This window comes from Phragmites australis, chromosome 13 (genome assembly GCF_958298935.1).
Source record: "Phragmites australis chromosome 13, lpPhrAust1.1, whole genome shotgun sequence".
Classification (NCBI taxonomy): domain Eukaryota; kingdom Viridiplantae; phylum Streptophyta; class Magnoliopsida; order Poales; family Poaceae; genus Phragmites; species Phragmites australis.
This window is the reverse complement of record NC_084933.1, coordinates 11,376,880-11,396,990: the sequence shown is the minus strand read 5'-3', so window position 1 is coordinate 11,396,990 and position 20,111 is coordinate 11,376,880. Positions and strand designations below refer to the sequence as shown.

General features: G+C 41.9%; 2 protein-coding genes across 3 annotated transcripts; both read left to right on the top strand.

Moving 5' to 3' along the window:
- Positions 1-2,036: 2,036 nt before the first annotated feature.
- LOC133888106 (uncharacterized) lies at positions 2,037-12,104 on the top strand. Of its 2 annotated transcripts, none has more exons than XM_062328229.1 (11): positions 2,037-2,311; positions 4,092-4,192; positions 4,278-4,419; positions 4,584-4,745; positions 4,836-4,920; positions 7,936-8,669; positions 8,756-8,864; positions 10,651-10,706; positions 10,856-10,962; positions 11,042-11,129; positions 11,486-12,104. In XM_062328229.1, exons 1-11 carry the CDS (start codon positions 2,117-2,119, stop codon positions 11,645-11,647), a joined length of 1,941 nt encoding a protein of 646 aa, XP_062184213.1. In that variant the 5' UTR covers positions 2,037-2,116; the 3' UTR covers positions 11,648-12,104. The 2 variants fall into 2 exon arrangements, with proteins under 2 accessions (XP_062184213.1, XP_062184212.1); XM_062328228.1 differs by having other exon boundaries at positions 4,833-4,920.
- A 7,146-nt stretch (positions 12,105-19,250) lies between these two features.
- Positions 19,251-20,111, top strand: LOC133889236 (preprotein translocase subunit SECE1-like). The gene has a single exon (XM_062329730.1). It carries the CDS (start codon positions 19,309-19,311, stop codon positions 19,852-19,854), a length of 546 nt encoding a protein of 181 aa, XP_062185714.1. The 5' UTR covers positions 19,251-19,308; the 3' UTR covers positions 19,855-20,111.

Here is a 20,111-nt window from a genome sequence, read left to right as displayed (position 1 = left end):
TGCCCGGTGAGCTCCGGCACGTGTGGTGAGCCGCGGGAAAGTTTGTGAAGGTCGATCTCGCCTCCGAAAGGAAAGAGATAAAGCTAGTGGATCGAGGAAAGCGGTTGAAAGAGACCCGGCTCGTTGGAGCTTCCTCAACGGAGACGTAGGATTCACGGTGATGAATCCGAACTTCGGGAAACAATTCTTTGCGTCTCCTCTCTTGTTTCCTTACTTTTATGTTCTTACTCAAATCTTTATGCATATTGCTCGATCTACTTGTTTGTGTATATTTGAGTGTAGGTTCTTCGTGAATCTACTTGAAATCATCTCCGGGAACACACGACATCACTTGGTTTGAGCTAGAACTCTCTACTCATTAATTTATTTAGTTTCGGGCTCAGTTCTGTATAGAACCCAAAGAATCCGACCTTTACCGGAGTATCCGGACTACACCGGAGTCTCCGGTGAACAGTAATTTCAGGTATATAAACAGTGTTTTCAGCCTTTTTCAATTTAAGTTTTATTGCATATCTCTTGCTAGAATTGAGTAATTTTTGTCACCTTAGGATTGTAATTTCCACACTTATTTAGGGTGATTGTGCACTAGTTGAGCCTAGCATATTTAGGTTTTTCTCTTGTAAAAAACTCATTAGTTTATATTCCGCTGCAAGTTTAGACCAACGGTAAAAGGGGACGAATTTTTGTAAAAACGCCTATTCACCCCCCCCCCTCTAGGCGACTTCATTGTCCTTTCACTTTGCCCTAGAGAAAGGGCTAGGATCCCGATGGGGATTGGGCCTCTCAAATAAGCCCTTAGTGATTCATATCTTTTTCACCTTTGTATTCTAGCACTAATAGTTTCTGCAGTTACATAGAAGATATCAATATATCTTGCATTCCAGAAAATTTGCACAAATAAATGTAGCGCTCAAATTGTATTTCTGGTGTAATCCAACATTTTGTGGGACCCATGTTATCAAATGAAACTTGACATGTTCCACCTCATATAGGAGAAAAGAAAAGGAACATGTTGCGGGAAAATTGATTATACATCTTAAAGTTGAATCAAGTTGATTTAACTTCTAATAATATGCCCAAAATTGATCATCCTCTGATTGATTATGAACATATAATCAAAGGATGATCAACTTTAAATATATTGTTCGCAATCAAATGATGATCAATTTTGAACATATTATCAACTTTGAGATGTATAATCAAATTTTCCAATGTTTGCTAATTTAATCCAAACACGACCTCGTTACTAGCCCAACACCGGAAAAAGGGGCTGTCATGAAAACAGACTAGGGGGAGAAGCCGTAGCCACTATGGACAAAAACGGTACAAAAATGATAAAAAAAAGGTTTAAACTACTTTTAGTTTCATATTTTCTCTCGAAAATGAAGTTGACAATAATAATAATACCAGAAATGAATATGGCATTGATAATACGAGAAAACCGGAAATGATGTTATCAGGACGGAAACATGCCGATATTGATCAATAATTGATAATTCAAATCTGAAAGCATCAAACAGTAGCAGATGAACTTCTTACAACAAATATAGTACTAGCACGGCTAAAAAACTACTAGCAGTTTAATAAAGTAACAAATACATCATCATAGGTACTAACAAAGCAATCAACAGTCATGACCTTATAGATTATACATAGATTAAATAACGTGTTATTCAAGTAAAAAAAAAGAGTTATGCCTCCACCGTAAGTCCAAAACTCATCACAAAAGAGTGAAACCTTAGACCATGACTACCGATAGAGACGGGCTATAAAAGACTAGAAGAAATGTGAAATATGGGTTAGCAGTTGGTCTTAACCGCTTAGGTATGTGTTTTTATATGTTGACATTTATAATTGACATATATAGATTACGAAGAAATAGTAATTTCCGTTGGAAACGGAAAAGTTTGAAATAATCGAAAGAAGTTGAAATAATCGAAAGAAGTTTTGTTATTATTTCGTAAAATTTTATTATTTTCGTTTCCGTTTCCTCGGAATATTTCTGGCTCCTTCGGGCGGAAAAGACTTGGAAAACGAGCTCCGGTAAGACGGGATTTACCGTTTTCGTTTTCGTAGCCACTGGAAGATTCTTGCGGCCCCAGCCCCCAAACCGGCGATGGGGCGGGAGGCGGAGCCCGACGCGGACCACCACCACCAGCAGCTCCTGCTTCGCCGCCGCCGCCAGCTCTTCGCCGCCGAGGAGCGGTCGTTCCGCATGGATCGGCGCTCGCCGGCCGCCGCCGCCCTCCGCGCCGCCGTCGCCGACGTGCTCCCCCGCTTCCTCGGCACCTATTCCGACGACACTCTCGCGGTACTCGCGCCCCCAACCCCCTTCCCCTTCTCCCCTCTCGCGTGCGCGAACTGTAGAACCTGCTAGCGCGGAGGCAGAGATGCGATGGGCGATGCTGTCGCGCGAATTGGGTTTCGCTGGGCGTCTGCTATCTTAGTAGGGGATTTGGGTTAATTTGGATAGACGATGAGCATGTTGATTTGTTCAGTGCTCTGTTTCTGTCGAGGGAAAGTAACCAACTCCAAATGGAAGTTGGGGAGTGGATGCATTAGGAAAGGTCTCCCTAAATTGCGACTTGCGAGAAATGGGAAGTGAGAAGAATTTAGAGATAACTGGTGCTATAACAAGGGGTCGAGATTTTGTTCTCTTGTCCATTTCTGTTGCATACCTTCCTCGGTTGCAAGTATCAGGTAGGATTGTTGATTTGTTACCATATGAGTATAAATGTCATGGTTTCCGGTAGAATAAGATATGAGAATAAGGGCACCTGTCCTTTTGGTGTGTGATGCTTTGGAGCAAAGTATAGTCCCGACCAGCTTGAGGGCTAAAAGAGTTTCGGCTAGAATGACACAATCTTCAGTTTAGTCTACTGGTTCGACAGAGATAACATAATCATGTTATACTTACATATCGTAAGAAGCAGGTCCACATATAGACAACTTCCAGAAATTCAGTTTGTTTTCTTTGGACATCCTAAAGAAGTTACAAACCAATCCTCCATGCATACGTGAATTTTGGCCTGCTTAGTGTTAGCCTCAAACTTAGGTGCATCAGCAATGATGTGAAAGGTCTTCTGTAGTGGACTAGTGGTGTTCTGATGGCATGGATGAGGTAGTAGTATCTGAATTATTGTAAGTCATAGCCAGCTGTCACCATTTACATATCTCCATTTCTCCTCGGACACTAGATTCCAATTGCTTATGCTATTTGAGGGTCTGTGAAAACTTTTTTAGTGTATTTCACCATCTGCATTTAGGTATTTTGCTGCACTTTTGCACATTTCAGTTTATGATTTAAGGATTACAGTGTTAAACATGCATGTGTATGCTTCCATAAATAATAATATCACTGCCCTACAATGTCAGAGTGTTATGCTGTTATGGACACAACATACACATATATAGTTGAACATTGGTGCATCTCACTGAGTCAAATCCTGCAGAATACTACTGGCTTTAGTTCAGCGGTAAAATGTTTGGTGCTGCTTTGTTAAAATGGGTGATTACAGAGGCACGGTAGGATATTCGTTGACGGTGGTTGCAATTGGACAGTGGTTTTTCCATATTTGTTGGAGTTGAAGTGGATAACTGAATACATTAAGTGCAGTTTCAGTTACCTCGATTTCTTTTTAGATGCCAAGTTGACCAATTCATGAAAATGAAATGTAATGAAATAAGGAGAAAAGAGGAGCGGTGGTGTGTGATGAAATTTGCTAGTAGAAAAGGCACTTTCAGAAAGGGGTATATTCCTCATTGCAGTGGGGCTCTGAACATTCCTTGAATTTAGCAAATGCAAATTCAAATATGTCTTGAGTGGCAAGGAGATGGTTCGCTAGGTTCCTCTTCCCCCCCCCCCCCCCATATCGCTTTTGTGGAGCTTGCTAAGCTCATAGTCATCTTTGACGTTATGGGTATAATAACTGGGCATTTTTGTCACGTATTTGTAGTCAAATAAATATTTTGTTTGAATGCTTCATGTTGTGGTTGCTCAAGTGCCTTCTTGTTAGCACAATCGGTTGCTTTATTAGTTTTCTGCTGAATGATGACTGATTATTTTTCTTTATTTCCCTCCCTGAATAAAGGAGTACATTGCAATTTTAATCTGTAATGGAAAACATCAATATCAAGCGCGTGATGACTTGGAGGCCTTTCTTGGTGATGACAGTGCGAAATTTGTTGCATGGTATTGTAGCTGTCCGTTGATCGGTTAGTTGTATTTTTCAATCTCTACCTTTGCAACATCATGATTCCCTTTTATGTCTATGCAGGCTTTGGGGTTATCTGAGCAAACAGTCTTTGGCATTGGCTGAAAATTGTAGTTTTCAACATGGGGTGGACAATGAGAGTGAGAACTTGAATGACAAGAAAAATCTTCTGGTTCCGAAAGGCCACCATGGGGATGCTCATATTGTAAGGAACTTAATGTATTCTGTTGTGATCATTAATTTCCATGCGAAAATTTAAATTTTTCATCTTTTAGTCTAAATTAAACTGGCATGAACATTACAAGCAAAATGCCCAAATAATGCTGTGTTTATGAGAATAATTTGTCGAATTCATCCACTGTTGGTCAGGTAAACTCAAAGGTTTCAGTACCACAAGCATACCTTGATCTTCATAAGCTTGATTCAACTAAAGGACAAAATGTGACCCAGCGCTGTATTAGTTCCACCGTTATAATTTCTCCGGAAAGATTGGGTTGTGACCAGTTCATTTGGGAGGATCAGCATCATAAGGTTGAGAGACTACACCTTTAGTCGTAACTTTGCTTTCCTTTGTATTTTGAAAGAAGGCGTCTAAGTTGATCATCCTGTTTATTAAAGCAGAAGGGTCAGAATGCAGCAGGCTGCAGAAGCTTCTCTATGACACAATATGGTGCAGTGGAAAGGACTGCACAAATATTAACACAAGGTACACATATTTCATATCCATCCGTGCCCATCACCTCAACTTAATTTTTAAAATAATATTTTGAAGAAAATATTATTTAAACCTGTTTTGGAAATATTTTCAAATGTAATTGGCCATACTGCCGGTGTGCCCAACCCACACTACCGTGCCGGATATATATTGGCGTGGCAGAGTGTCTAACCCTGTATATGGGCAAGGTCAGAGTGGCCTGTCTGTCCTGGGTGGCACACTCCGCCATGCCACTTCCTGTGGTGTAGCAGTTTGGTTTTGCGGTTTACCACACTGGCAGTAGTGTCATTGCGGAGCCAGGCCTAGATATTATCATTTGTAATGTTGAACTCTATGTAGTGGACAATGCGAGCTGGTGTTAGTATTCACAATGGTGAACGTAGTCTCCAATCATATATTCTTGTCAGTGGCATGGTAACATGATTTCATGGAGTTGACATTTTAGGCTGATGTATGATCAGTAGGCTTGTGGCTATTTTATGTTTGATTTATAGGTATTTATTGGGGCAGTCATATGCATACAAAATCTCAATGTCATATGCATTTGCGATGGTTGAATTTAAGTTGGTAGATATGGCTTGGTGAAGGTATTTAAGCAATGCTCGTAGGAGGGATAGAAATTAATGTGCGGCAAAGTCTGTGTTAATTGGGGAAGACAAGAAGGATTTACATGGCTCAAAGGATTAGCTGAAGTGCATATGCCTACGAGGCTGCAACTACGGTACAAGTTGCTGGCTATACGAAGTACCTACCCTATACTAAGGTACATTGCACCTTTGGAAATGGAAATACAAGGTGAATGAGAAATTAACAAGCCTAATGAACTTATTGACATGAATTTGCCCTTGAAGATTTTGTCTGCCATTGTGGACAAAAACACCAGCTTGCAATGTCTACTCCATGATGTTCCACATTACATATGATAATATCCAGGCCTAGCTGTGCCATGCCACTACTGCCAGCGTGGCAAAACCAGACCACCACACACAAACAGTGGTGTGGCAGAGTGTGCCACACTAGCCGAGCAAAGCTAGGGTGGCATACTTTGCGATGCCAATATCTTTGGTGTGGCAGCGAGAATTTGGCCTCACCGGCAGTAGTGGCATGGACAAAAGGGTCAATTTGAAAACATTGTTTATAAAAGGGAAAAGTCCACATTTGGTCCCTGTACTTTGATGTTGGTCCATTTTACATCCCGTACTTTAAAACCGGACAAATAACCCCCTGTAGTATCAATACCGCATTAAATCATGTCCAAAACCATCCTAAAGCTGGTTTTGGGGATGAGGTGGCATCCGGATATTCAGAATCGCTGACTCAGTTAACGGGGTATGTCTGTCATAGAGAGATGATCATCTTCTTCCTCTCGCCATACCCTTCTTCCTCCTGTTCTCTCCCATCTCTCTTCATGCATACTTCCTAATCTGCTCCACCTCATCAATCCTATGCTCCTCTCAGATATGATGTGGTTCTCCCCAATCTGCACCACCTCATCCCCCTCAAATCCTCGCACATAAAACTATCATAGATCTAGCAGCCCTTGTTCACCTCAAATCTGGGTGCTCCTTCCCTCTCTTAGGTGCATGCACAGGCCATGGCCATTATCGAACAAAAGGAATGCCATCTAGAGCCGTGGCTCCAGGCCGAGCTGTGTCACCACGGATGCCTCACCTGCCACGTACACCATGAGCGCTGCGGCTGGCACACACCACGCCACCCGTCACAACACCTCGTGCAACTCGAGGAATGTGAATGACGCTGCTGGAGACTGTCGCCTCTTCCTCGTCGTCCTCTCTCCTTCATTCTCTGTCCGCAGAGCTGCTGCACCTCCGGCCTTCTCCCTCCCCATCCCTCCTCGGCGGCGGTGGGTAGCCAATCTTGAGGTTAGGCGGTGATCTGGACAGGGAGGAGACAGAAGAGGAGGGGGGAGGGGGGGCTCGTCCGGCACTCATGCCTGGTTGGTGAGGGAGAGGGAAAGTGCGGTATGGGGGAGGCCGGGCATGGGCGGTGGTGCCCTGCTGTGTGTGCAAAGAAGAAAGGGCTGGGGGAGGAATAAGAAAGGAGGATGTGGATGATGATTGGGGCGCACCTGGAGGTTAGGGGGTCCACATCAGCAAATTTGCTGAGTTGTCCATGTGGCATGGCAAAACCATGTTGTGGCAGCGTCGACAAGCCAAAACCGCTCAAAAAACCAGAACCAGTGTTAAATTTGCACTAGTTTCAAAAGTACATGGTGTAAAATATCTGGTTTTAAAGTACCCGGGGGGGGGGGGGGGAGTTGGACTAACAGCAAAGTAGAGGTACCTAATGTGGACTTTCCCTTTATAAAATTGGTACTCCTGCAAGTTCTTCGAATATCCACTGTTTCTTTTCCAATAAAGAACATGGTGTCAAGAAAATGGTGTTTACTATTATGTGCAAGACTTGAATAGATTCATTTAACCAATTTGTTTCCATCAGTGTTACCTGGACATCTTGCTTTGTTAAACTTCTAGTTTAAGTAAAAAACACAGGGTACTTTTTTTGTGTCAGAACTCAGAACCCATTCCTTTATATCTGAAGATTGAATCTATATTTGAACGTATGCTATCACAAACAGTTGCATTTTCTTCAATAAGAAAGATTTACCAGCTTCTAGTTGAAACTTGATGTAATTCTCCAAAAAAGAAAAAAACGGAATTGTGTTATTTTCTTGTTTTTATAATCCACATGCTGATGCAAAATTGATGGAAATGAGAGACCATATTTGTTATGTTCTTGTTTCATCTGACTTGTCCTGATTAGTGTTCATGCTTAGATGTGATTGATGCACATGCCATATACCTTGAAATCCCAAACTATTACCTTTAGCTGGGCATTATTCCTCCTTTAAGTATTCCGACAATTTATTTGGAAAACAAAGTAGATCTAATGTGATGGTTTGGGGGTTTACCAGATAGCAAACAGCTCACAGGCAAAATTTACACTTTTCAATTAATTTACTATATTGTTGAACACTTGATGCAGAGGAACTCCAACATGGAGAACACCTTGGAAGAAATGCTTCTACAAGATGGTTGCCTGAGTCTGTGGGAACTGATGATGGAAGAGTGTCAGTGCCCTTGAAACGGCGTTGCAATGTTTGGGACAGGCTAGGGAAGCCCGTTGTAGAAGATCATGCTTTAGTTAGAGAAACTCATGACATAACTGTTCAAAAAGGAGTACATAAGAAGGCCAAGTTAATGGTGGCTGAGCATGAACAAAGATACTGTGTTGACGCAAATGCACAATTTGACAAAGCAAATTCCAGAAAATTTGCCAATAGCCATACAGTCAACACAGTGCAAGCGCATGAGCATGCGGGGGAGGCCAATAGAAGCAGGCTTACTGGCCGGCTAAGTTTTGGTGGAGGAAGTGTGTTTCATGGTGATGTGGAGCTCAGGAGTCTTCAAGATAGAGATTTTATTGGCCACAAGTCCAGTTTATCATTGCCAGTCAAAAGCATTCAACCACAAAGTTTAAATGAGTTCTCATCTGAGATGAAGGGCTCACCCACTGCTGTTTCTGAGCCCACATGCAATAGATTCACACCATCAAAAGGACATGCATCGGCATTTAACAAATTGCATCCAGTAGCTATACAGAGAAATTCAGAAACTGAAGTATTGCATGGTGAGCAAGTTAGCAGCCCTGCACAGTCAAAGACTGCATCTTCTGTACATGACAATGGTGCCAGTTGCAGGAACAAGCCTGTGAAAGAAGTAAGCTATGCTTCTATGGATTAACTAGTTACTATTTTGGCACTTTTGACCTGGTGTGATTTCTTTTATCTTAACTGATTATGCAGGAAATTTTGGATGTTAAACTAAAGCTTAAGCAAATGGAATTGGATGTCCTCAAGCTTCGTTCCAAGCAGGCGCAGATAAACAATGGAAAGCAAGGAGCCGTATTATTAGGTTTGTCTATGGTTCCTTGCTTCTAGACCTTTTTCTTACTTGAGGTCCTTGAGGAATCTAGTGCAGATTTCTTAATTGGGGGTATCGAAAGGAGAAATTAAATATGCTCTATATTCCACCCAAAGAGGAAAATGAAACACTCTTTTCTTCCACTGGACTTTTCCTTCTCTAGAACTAGGCTCTCAATCTCTTAACTCAAAAGGCTGTTTATTTCTTCACAACACTAATAGTATGTCTGTTATGCGATGTCTTTAAAGGAGGAAATTCCTAATAGGCTAGTGAACATTAATCGAAGCCCTGATATGCCTCAAAAAACTTCCCTACCCCTTTTCAAAATCTTACCCTTATTTGCAACGGCTATCCATATTGTGTGAGTGCAATGTTAAGTGGGCAGAGAAAAGAGGTTTGTACCTTCAAGGCATGTCCCTGTTTATGCCATTGAGCACTGTTGGTGGTGTCTCAGCCATTACTGAGCCGAACTCATTTTTCATTTATCTCCCTTTTCATCTCTCTTAGCTTTCACTCATTCGAGTCTCCCGTCTCAACTCACTCTTTCCATCCCCTTACTGAGTGCACCAGCCAGCTGAGCAGCTCGCTGCTAATGCTATCACCTGTCAGTCGAAATGGTGATACAGGCTACTTAACACCCTTCCATCTGTGTCCTGTGCCTGGGGCTACTTAACACCCTTCCATCTGTGTCCTGTGCCTGCTGCCACTGCCGTAGTGCCTTGTGATCTTCAGAAGCAAGATTGCTGGGGACAGTACCTAGTGGCTAGTGTCGATACACTTCATCTTCACACCAACTGCTCACAGAGGCTGTGAGGGTGCCATGGCCATTTCCGTGAGTTGGTTAAGCAAGTTCTCTTGCAACGCATGTATATATTTGTATATTCTGATTAATGGAACAAATATGACTGTGTGGTGAATTCAATTAGTTGACAGACTCATTTGTAAAGTTTTACCAGTTGCAATGTTGTTAAGTTGTCGACTAATCTTCGATTAATAGTCCATTTTACCTTGCAGTAACTTGCTCTGTTGTGCACTTGTTAGAAGAATACTGTTTGACATTAGAGTGGTCAACATTTGATCCGTCATCAAATTTTTACAGTAGTCTTTGCTAAGAAATATCCTTGTTGGAACAATTCAATTATGGGGTGTTGGATTTGAGGAATGAGGAACCAACTCATCCTAGAATGAGTTAGTCTGTCATGGGATCATTCCATGATTTTGGTGAGATGACATTGTTCCTCATTTTCATACTAGATGCATATTTATGAGGGATGAGTTGGTAATGGGCCATCCGATTCCAATCCTCAATCCAAATAAGTGGTTTAGGATCAGAGCTAGTATCGGATGGTCCATTCTCCCATTCCTAGACCAAACATTCCATTTGTGGCACTTATGAAGTGATTTGAAATTTTCTATTGGGCCAGGAATCTTGATAAATGATAATTGAACTAATGGGTATCATCTTTTAAGACCTTTAAATTGATTTTTGACCATTTAAAACTTATGATGTATGATGCAGACTGTCTTTTATTGGACACTACTTTCTGTGTCATAACATTTTTACATGTCCTATCTTGGTGTCTAGTTTGTTCATATGCGATTGGTTGGCACTCATTTCTAATATTGTTATCCTGCTCAAGTTTATATTATTTGTATGCTGTGGTATGTGAATTGTTATTTCTTGATTTACTTTTATATTTGTTCAATATTTTGTCAATTAATATCCTTGGTGTTTCATTGATGGTTAAAGTTCAATCAAAATATTGATTTAATGTAGGCCCCCATGCTAATTTGGAAGAAGATGCTGACTCAAGAACTGTTCTCGTGATAAATGTATGTAAAGAGTTTGTTTTCTCTAGATGTCACAATGGTTCATTGCTTCCTTACATTCACTTATTTCCTAAAAGATAAATTTGAAGTTGATTAACTGAATCTAAAGTAAGAAATCTCAGTAGCACATCTCATCCGATTGGTTCTTTTAGGTACATTTTGCGGCAACGAAGGAAGCATTGTCAATGCATTTCATGAAGTGTGGGACTGTGCTTAAGACTAGCATTTTGACAGATGCAATTACTGGGCACCCTAAAGGGTACGTCTTGGAGCTTCTTTTACCTGTGACATCTTTTATCTTCCTTCAGTTGTTAATACTCTTGAATGTTTCTTTGTAGGGCTGCATATATTACTTTTACTGACAAGGAATCTATTGACAAGGCTGTATCTTTGAGTGGGACATCATTTCTCGCTAGAGTACTCACTGTATGACTCTTGTATTTGTTATCATTTGCTAAACTGTAATTTTCTTGAAGTCCTTTTGAAATAGTTGCATTGCTTACTTTCCTTCCTTTAGTTGGCTGTATATACTGAAGTACATACTGATATTTCAAATTCTTTTTCCTATCTCGAAAGTGGAAAGCTTTGGAGTCAGACAAGTAGCATTAGGTGTCTCGCATCCTTTTTTAGGCAACATTATTTACTAAAACAAAGCAGGAGCACAGAAGAGTTCACTGTAATTTTGGATCACCGTAGCTCCGCTACATTCTATGTGATAATATAGCTTATGCAGAATCAAATTTCTGTTCAGTTTGTTTGTTGTTGACATCTTGTGTTTTCAGGTCATGCGTAAAGCGGACGCACCTCCAGGATTTCCAGCATCTGTTCAACAGATCGGGAGCCCTCAGCAGCCTTGGAACTCGCCACCATTCCAAAAAGGTTCGACTCCAAAGCGGCCTTCCAGTTACCATCTCCAGTGGAAACGTGACCAGTCTGTGCTCTAGAAATCCCCTACAAGTTGCGAAACCAACTGAATATGAAAAGCAGTGGATAAGATGAAAATATGCCTGCTCTACATCTGCCTGCCAATGGACACAACCTTTTGCTTGCGAGTGTAAAGACATTTTACGGATCACTTTCTTTGGCATTTGTTGGCGGTAGAACTTTGTTACAGGCGAGGAATTGCATGGTTTATTCACTGCCAGATTGGGAAATCGTGAGATGAGATGGATTGTTCGCAGCCCTAACCTATAGAGCCTTTTTTTTAGTCGGACATGCTGTTGTGAATGCCCGGACTCATCCTGAACTTCCATTGGGCCTCCGCATCGTGTTTGTCGCTCAGTGTCGAGTACCAACAGGTGTTATGATGACAACATGAAATGTAACTGAAGTTCTGGAACTTTCACAAAAATCTGAAAATATAGTGAAATAACACATGGGTTTGGGCCCAACGTTTCATTCCTTCTATTTGTGGTAAACCTATGTAGATTTCATCGCTGGTAGATGTGTTCTACTATTCAGTCAGAATCCGAGTAGATGGTTACGGTGGTTGCGTCATTGAGAAAGGGAGATGAAACTTGAAAGGGAGATGTGGCCTCAACACTTCACTTTTAATTCGCAAAAAAAAAAAAAAACACTTCACTTTTATCATTAATATGAGAGCTACGTGGTTTCTTAAAAAGACAATAGTCTGACTTTTAAGAATAAGTCTCAAAAATCCAAATTGTACTACCTACGGTTTCATTTCTTTGTTTGAGACGCGAATAGTCTCCTGAACAGACTCATATTGTCCTATGCATACTTGATTAATGCTTTTTCCTAGTATTTTAAGGCAGAATAGCCAATTTCGTCCCTCATCTTTCACTGAGGCTCAATTTTATCCTTCACCTTTCAAACCGACCGATAAAGGGACCCTCCACTCATTGAATAATAAAGAGAAGTGTTTGGAACTGGCTGCGGATCAGGGGCCTAGCTAACGCGTGAAACACTCCGCTTGGGGGCTCACTGGAAACCAAAGTCTCATCGTCTTTGACGCCTTACTCCCATATTTCGGTGGTTTGTCCCTACCTTTTTCTGTCCCTTAGCTAGTTTGTCTTGATGTCAAAGACGGGCGCAAAATGCTAGATGGCAGGAAATTTGAATTATCCGATTCCGTATCTGTTAAAATACGAATATGGATATCCGTATCCGTATTTGTTTCTGAAATGGATACTAAAATAGATATATCCGAATTCATTTTCGAGATTCAGATTCAAATGTGGATATCCGAATTCGAGATATATCCGATTCGTATCCGTATCCGCCAACCAGGGAACCAAATTTTGCTAAAGTTTTAGAAATTTCAGATATGAACGAAATTCCAACCCAATCAAATTGGAACAAATTTCATCAAATTTCAGTTAAATTTGATCAAAAATTTAAAATTTAAATTTCCAACATGAATTTTGAACAAAATTTCTCAAATTCCGGCCCAATCAAATTAGAACAAATTTTAATCGAATTTTATCAAATTTCAGTCAAAATTTTTCAAAAATTTAAATTTTTGACCTGAATTTCGAAGATCGAGTAGATATCCAAATGCGGATTCGTATTCGAACTATCCGATTCGTATTCGTATTCGAGGATATCCGGATCTGTATTCGCATTCGGATTAAAATGTGGTAAATCGTACTATCCGAATTCGATTCCATGCGTATTCGATCCGTTTTCATCCCTAAAACGCACACACGTATATAGTGGTATATAAGCTGTATTTATAAATATACATATATATATATATATATATATACATACGAGAGTAGAAAAGATAAAATGAGAAGAAAAAGAAAAGCATATTGGTTGTATAGGCCAAAGCCCATCTCCTCTCTTTTCTCTCGACCCACTCGGTCAAGCCAGCCCAGCCCACCCTCTCTTCTTTTATCTCCCTCTTTGCTTTAGCTCAGCGCAGTGCCGTAGCAGCAACCGGCCACCACCGCGCGCGCGTCGTCGTCGTGTCTGAGCTAGAGATTAAGCACCCATTCGCCAGACAAGATTGCCAGAGCCTCCAGAAGCTTGAGCCCGCGCTGATGTTGTTAAAGCTCGAGCCAAGTCCGAGATGAACATGCAAAGGAGTCCGCCGACTGAATGGAGTCCCGATCAAATTCACGAGAATGCATGGGAGATAAGCTATAAATCAAAAGGAGGAGGATTCCAGAAGCTATGCGTGATCTTTTGCTTAAGAGATAGAAGCTCAAGCGCGTTTGAATCGCCAGTTTGGAGTTCAGATCGTCGTCGCCTCTCATTTTCAAATCCGACTCGAAATCGAAGATAAGGAAACCTCCCATGTATAAATATGCGCTCCTATACATCCCTCATAACATCCTGAAGCTTTTGCCCAACTTGTTGAAGCAAAACCGACGCCTAGAGCCCAACCCCGGCGAGCCCCAAAGCTTTGCGCCGCCCGTCGCTGTCGCCAGCCACTCTGGAGCCTCTCCGACGCTGATACGTACCCTAGGTGAGTTCCCCGTGCTCTCCTGAACCTTTTTCGCCGCTCGTCGAAGCAGTTTGTCCATTGGAGCGCTATTTCGGCGAGTTTCTAGTCGTGCGCCGCCTCTATTCCGCCGGAGCCAAGAGCGGGCAAGTGTGAGCTGTCCGATCTAAATCGATGGTGTAGATTAGAAGATCGCATACCCATTCGGTAACCAATCAGAGCGCACTACATGGCTTACTTAATCCCAGTCAGCCGGTGCCAAGTCATCAAGCCCAGTCACCCGACCATGTCAGCGCTTTTGCTTACGTGTCACGCCATGTCAGTGCGGGCAGCCCAGTCAGCTTTTTCTTTTCTTTTTGTTTGTTTTAATTGTTTTATCGACGTCATAAATATTATATATTATGCAATAAATAGTTTTTTATATAAAAATAATTCTATAATAATAATATTTAGGAAATTAATTTTTGATAATGTTTAATAATATTTTATATTTTTATTTAATTCTGTTTAATAGTTTTATTCAATTCTGTTTAATATTTTTAAATAGTTTTATAATTCAAATAAAATGCTAGAAAATTCCAAAAAATCCTAGATAATCATAGATGACTTTGAAAAAAAATCCTAGCAACATAATTTCATTTGTGAATAATCTTTTTAGTCCAGCTTTAATCTTTAGAAAATCATAACTTGTTAATCGTAGCTTCGTTCTGACTTGTTCTTTCACCGAATTGTCCGGACTAGTGTAAACTTGTGAGTGATGATGTTTGTTGTGTGATTTTTTATTCTTTTTGGGTCGTGGTGTTTATATGTTATTGTTTTTCTACGTATGTTGCGAGTAGATGCCAACATCCAGGAGGAGCTAGAAGGTCCGCAGGATCAGGATTTTGAAAACCCAACTGAGTTCAGTGAATGCAAGTTGTGTTCTTGATCATTTTTATCCTAGTTTTACAAATATTTTGCTTTATAAACATGCATGCTAATAATTTATTGGAAATCCCAAGAGTTAGGTTTTACCCTAGTTTACCCTTATCATCCTTATCGCCATAGTATGATTTTGGGTTATTAATGGGTAGATAATGCTTAGCCTTGCTTTGGGATGATAATCATGATAATTGTTCCACAAACTTGATAATGATTCTATGCAACAATGATAAAATATGATGAAATAATTTTTGTAGCAATATGATATAGCGATTTGAGCAAGTGGTGTGATGAGATGTATGGTTGGAAAAGTGGTAGTCTTGCTCAAATCTAAGGACCGGTTCGTGGGGTGATATTTCTGTGTTCACAGTACAATCACAAGCCTAGTATGGGACGGACCTAGCCAAGTAATTTGCTTACTCTCAGCATAGTATAGGCCAGGTAGAAGGGTGGTGAACGGACGATATCTTGGGATCCGAAAGGCGCAAGAGGAGGCTTCTGTTGTTAAGGTAGAATCACACGGCAGTGAAACCTTAGCAGGTAGACATATGCTGAGAGGGGTATTGTAAAGGCTTTGTAGTGGATTCCTAGTGCACACCTCAGTAGTGTGTAAGAGTTCTCTATCGGCCAACGGATGCTCGGCAAAACAGGATGAAACATCTTGTGGATAAAGTACAACCTCTGCAAAGTTAAAATTGGTATTTAGCCGTGCTCACGGTCATGAGCGGCACTGAAAACCTACCATGATTATAATTTGATGTTTTGGTTAGCCAGGTTAACTGTGATGGTGGGAATCATAGTTGAGGATGGTCAGTCATAGTGGTGGGAACTAAGATTGAGGGTTCAACCTTAGTGGATGTAAATTTTGGTTGAGATGTTAGTTAGCTGTTCAAATCATGATGGATGGAATCTTAAGGTGGGTTGTTATTCACTTAATTTTTATTACTTTTCAAATATTTTTTTTACTTAAATGCTGATTTATGCAAGAGAGTCATATTAGCTTTATTCTTGTCAAGCCTTCATATGTATACTATTTTCTTCACAACTTGCTAAGTACGACAAGTGCTCACTTTTGCTATCACTAAACACTCAGTTGAATAATGTATCAAGCAGTACGCTGAATGTGGATCGTTCTAGGATGCTTTCTACGTTAATGATGCACGTGGAAGAGTCATAAAGGATTAGAGTCTTCATAGCTCGTTTAGTTCCACTACAGAGTTTAATTGGTTCTTTGACCCTCAAAGATCACTTTTGTAAGACGGTTTATTTGATTAAGTTTGGATATTGTAATGATTATTATCAATGAGGTCATTATGTGTTGAGATTGATTCTTAGCCTCAGCACATAAATAAGACTGGTTTGTTTTTTGAACCAGTCTCGACAAAAACAGATGAGAATAGTCGGAAAAACCCCCTAATCATTTTCACTTTCATATTTTCTCAACCAAACAGAAACGAAAACGAGAAAGCCGGAAACGAAAACGATCACGGGATTGTCGATTATACGAAAACGAACCAATCCAAACCAAAATATGTCGGTATCGAACGAAAACCGGTGATTAAAATCGGAAAGACTGTCCATAACTTGAAATATTAAAATAAAAATAACTGTAACATACATGAACATGAAAGGTGATACTCATAGCGACAGTGACATGCATGGATGCATATGCGAGGCGAGGTGGTTTCTTGATGGGGAAATTTTGCCACGAATATATCCATGTCATGCTTAACTTATGCTTGTATTGATTTTCTTTTTATACCAACTTAAACTATTGCGTAGACACTGCCTATACAAATTATACTAGCTGGAGTCTTCTCACCTTGGGAGCTATCATAGCGGCAGCCACCAACAGGAGTAGCTGGATTGCCTGGAGAACCTGGAAAGCGTATGCAGCTAAATTGAATAACTTGGCAGATTGAATGTGCATTACTCACCAAAACACAATGGGGTCTGAGGGTAAGATTTCTGGCCCTTGGTAGCCTTAGACTTGGCAGAAGTTTTTAAACCTTTTCCTGAAGGAGGTGTAGGAACTGGACTGCCGGCTGCATTAGCATATCCACGGCTCATCATCCAGTCATTTGATTCAGCAGCTTCATTTTCTCATCTGTTATGTTTCCGTTTTAACTACAAACAGAACATTCTTGTTAGAAATAGTACTACTAGATAAGAATTTGCATGCATATATACCGTTATACACTTATACCTTCAAAAGGCCTAATATTCATGAGCAAAAGTTGGCCAAACGTGTTATACCACCACAACGAAAATGCAATGTCTTACTAATAGTTTCCATAGGCAGACAAGTGTAAATCTCCTGGGAACATTGTTTGGATGTACAGACTCTCAATTAGACAATTATGTTGTACAGACATAATCTTTATAGCTTTTTTAGTGGTCCCGTCCATATGCGGGTGTCAGCCGCAGGAGACGGCCGACGTGTATGGCACGCAGCGCGCTGGGCAGGCGGGTGCACGAGCCAGAGGCAAAACGCGGGAGCGGGATTTTCGGGAACGGAACACATACGAGTGAAGTAGTAGAGATTAAGTGGTATGAGGTAGGTAATTTTTGCAAAGTTTAGGGGTAGTCTGCAGGACTGGAGGCAGAATGTTCTTCCTGGTGTGAGAATTACTAATATTTTTTAAGTATTAGAGATTAAAATCTAGTGCCTTTTTTCACGATGCAATGCATGAGGTGGTCAGCTTATGATTTGCGTTCATAACGTAGTCCGCACTCAATTTTCAGAGTTGTGTAGCATGAATTGGGGTTTTCAAGCTGCCGCAAACATCTTACTATTTTTTAAAGAAGCGCAAACATCTTACTAGCGGCTTCAAAACACTGCATCTTACAAGATTCACTGCTTCAAAGTATGTGTCAAATTTAGGTAACAGTTGGCTATGCCAGCCACCAGTCACACAAAAAAAAGAGACAAGCGAGACAAATCAGCGCACACTACATAAATCCATCATCAGAAGAATCACCAAACTCCTCCATCATTAATTATATCCCACTCTACCAAGTGCATATCGTTTACTATGAGCAGAAAAAGGAATGTCTTTTGTAGCAATTAAAGAACCTCATCAGCTGGTTGCTCCCCTGATTTACTCAGTGTATACGAGTACACACCAACCACAATCATTTCCCTCAAGTCAAATTAGAAATTTTCACCGAATTAGTACATTCTCTTACTCCACCCTAGCAACATTCACCTAAACTAAACTATCCATCTGGTCAGCTCTTCCAGGAATTTCAGAGTGCAGATAATGCAAAATCTCTGCAGAATTTGCAGCACAATCCACCACAGATAGCAAAATTCAGTTCATCTCCGCAACATCAAAACCCACCCATCCCCATCTACCCTAGCTTGCTCGTTACCAAATCCAAAGGCGACATGCTTCAGCATCGCTAGTATCGATTAAGTCTGCCGGTGCACAGGAACTCCCCCAGCTCCCCTCGCTACTAGCGGGAGGCACAAAAAACTGACACGCTTTAACATCACCAACCCAACAATAGTGACAATCAGCAAAACAACTCTAGTTACTCCACCAGCCTCTGAACTCATCGGGGTCTTAAAGACGATTGCCTCCACCATCTCCTCACCATCGGCTCCGATCGTGGCGAAGTGGTGATACTTGCCCAAAGACGACACGAACGGTTGGTGCTAATGCAGCAGCGCATGTTCCGGCCTCGCTGGCCTCACCGATAGTACCATGAGCCAGACAACTCGTCCGAGTCGCCACTACCACCACCAGCGTCACCACTCCCCCGGCCGCTTATGGGCATGGATTCAAATTGGAGAGCAGAGAAAGAGAGGCGAGAAGAATCGATGACTAAACAGGCTAAAAACAAGAATATCCTACATAAAAATCGGATTCCAATAATACGGACGGAACTAGACTAAACTATTTTCGGCCCTATTTTCAAATTAATTTTCTTATTTTCATCCTGTTTCAACGTAAGATCAAAAATAAAAAACAATGAGAAAAGATGTAGAAAACAGATCAAACGGACGGAATTTATCCTGTCCGTATTCATCCGCAGAAAAGCTTAATCGCGAAAGGAAAAAAAATACAACAAAAGCAGAAGATATCTAGAGCATTTCGCTGATAAAATCCGAGAAGCCCCTGCTCTGCTGTGCCACGATCCCAGACGTTGACATCTGATCGGACGGTTCATGCAGCCCTGCGGTGGATCCGAACCATCCCCTCGTCTCTTATCTGCCGACGCCGCGAGGACCTCGTCGAGCCCAGCCGCTGAACCAAAGAAGAGGAAGCCATGACGGCCACGCCGACCACCCCGTTCCCCCGCCTCCTCTCCCCGGCCCTGTCGCCCCCCGCCGCGCGCCCTTCCTTCTCATCGACTGTCCGCGCTCCCTCCATCTCCATCTCCATCTCTTACCCCCTCCGCGGCCGCCGCCACCGCCTCGCCGCCTTTTCCAAGGACACCACCAGCGACAAGGGGCAAGAGCAAGAACCCGCACCGTCCGCGGCCGAGGCCGATGGAGAATCGGACGAGGGTACGGAGGCGGAAGGGCCCGGGGAGAAGAGCCCGGATGCGGTGGCGGCGGAGCTGAAGGAGGTTCTGCGGGCGCGGAAGGAGGCGGAGGCTACCGCGGGCGGCGAAGGGTGGTGGGCAGGCGTGGTGCAGGAGATGGCGGAGATCGAGTGGCCGGCGCCCGGGAAGGTGGTGGGCACCACCGGCGTGGTGCTCGGCGTCATCGCGGGGTCTACCGTGGCGCTGCTCTCCGTGAACGCGCTCCTCGCCGAGCTCTCCGACCGCGTCTTCGCCGGCCGTGGCCTCCAGGACTTCTTCTCCGGCTGACGCGGCGCCGCTTTCTCTTCAGGATTCGGATAGGCGTATGTGGTTCCTGTTCTGTAACTATTGTTTCCTGTAACTGGGATGCAGAAACTAGAGTGATAGATCAAGTTTTGGGGTTTGGAACAATTATTAATTTTTGCAAGGAAAAATGATGAGTTTCTTGGGGGAATTTGGAGTGTTGGCAACCTGTGAATTGCATCTCCTTGTTACTCATTCAGAAACCAACTTGAGTTTTGATGTAGTGGTGATCTAACGATGGG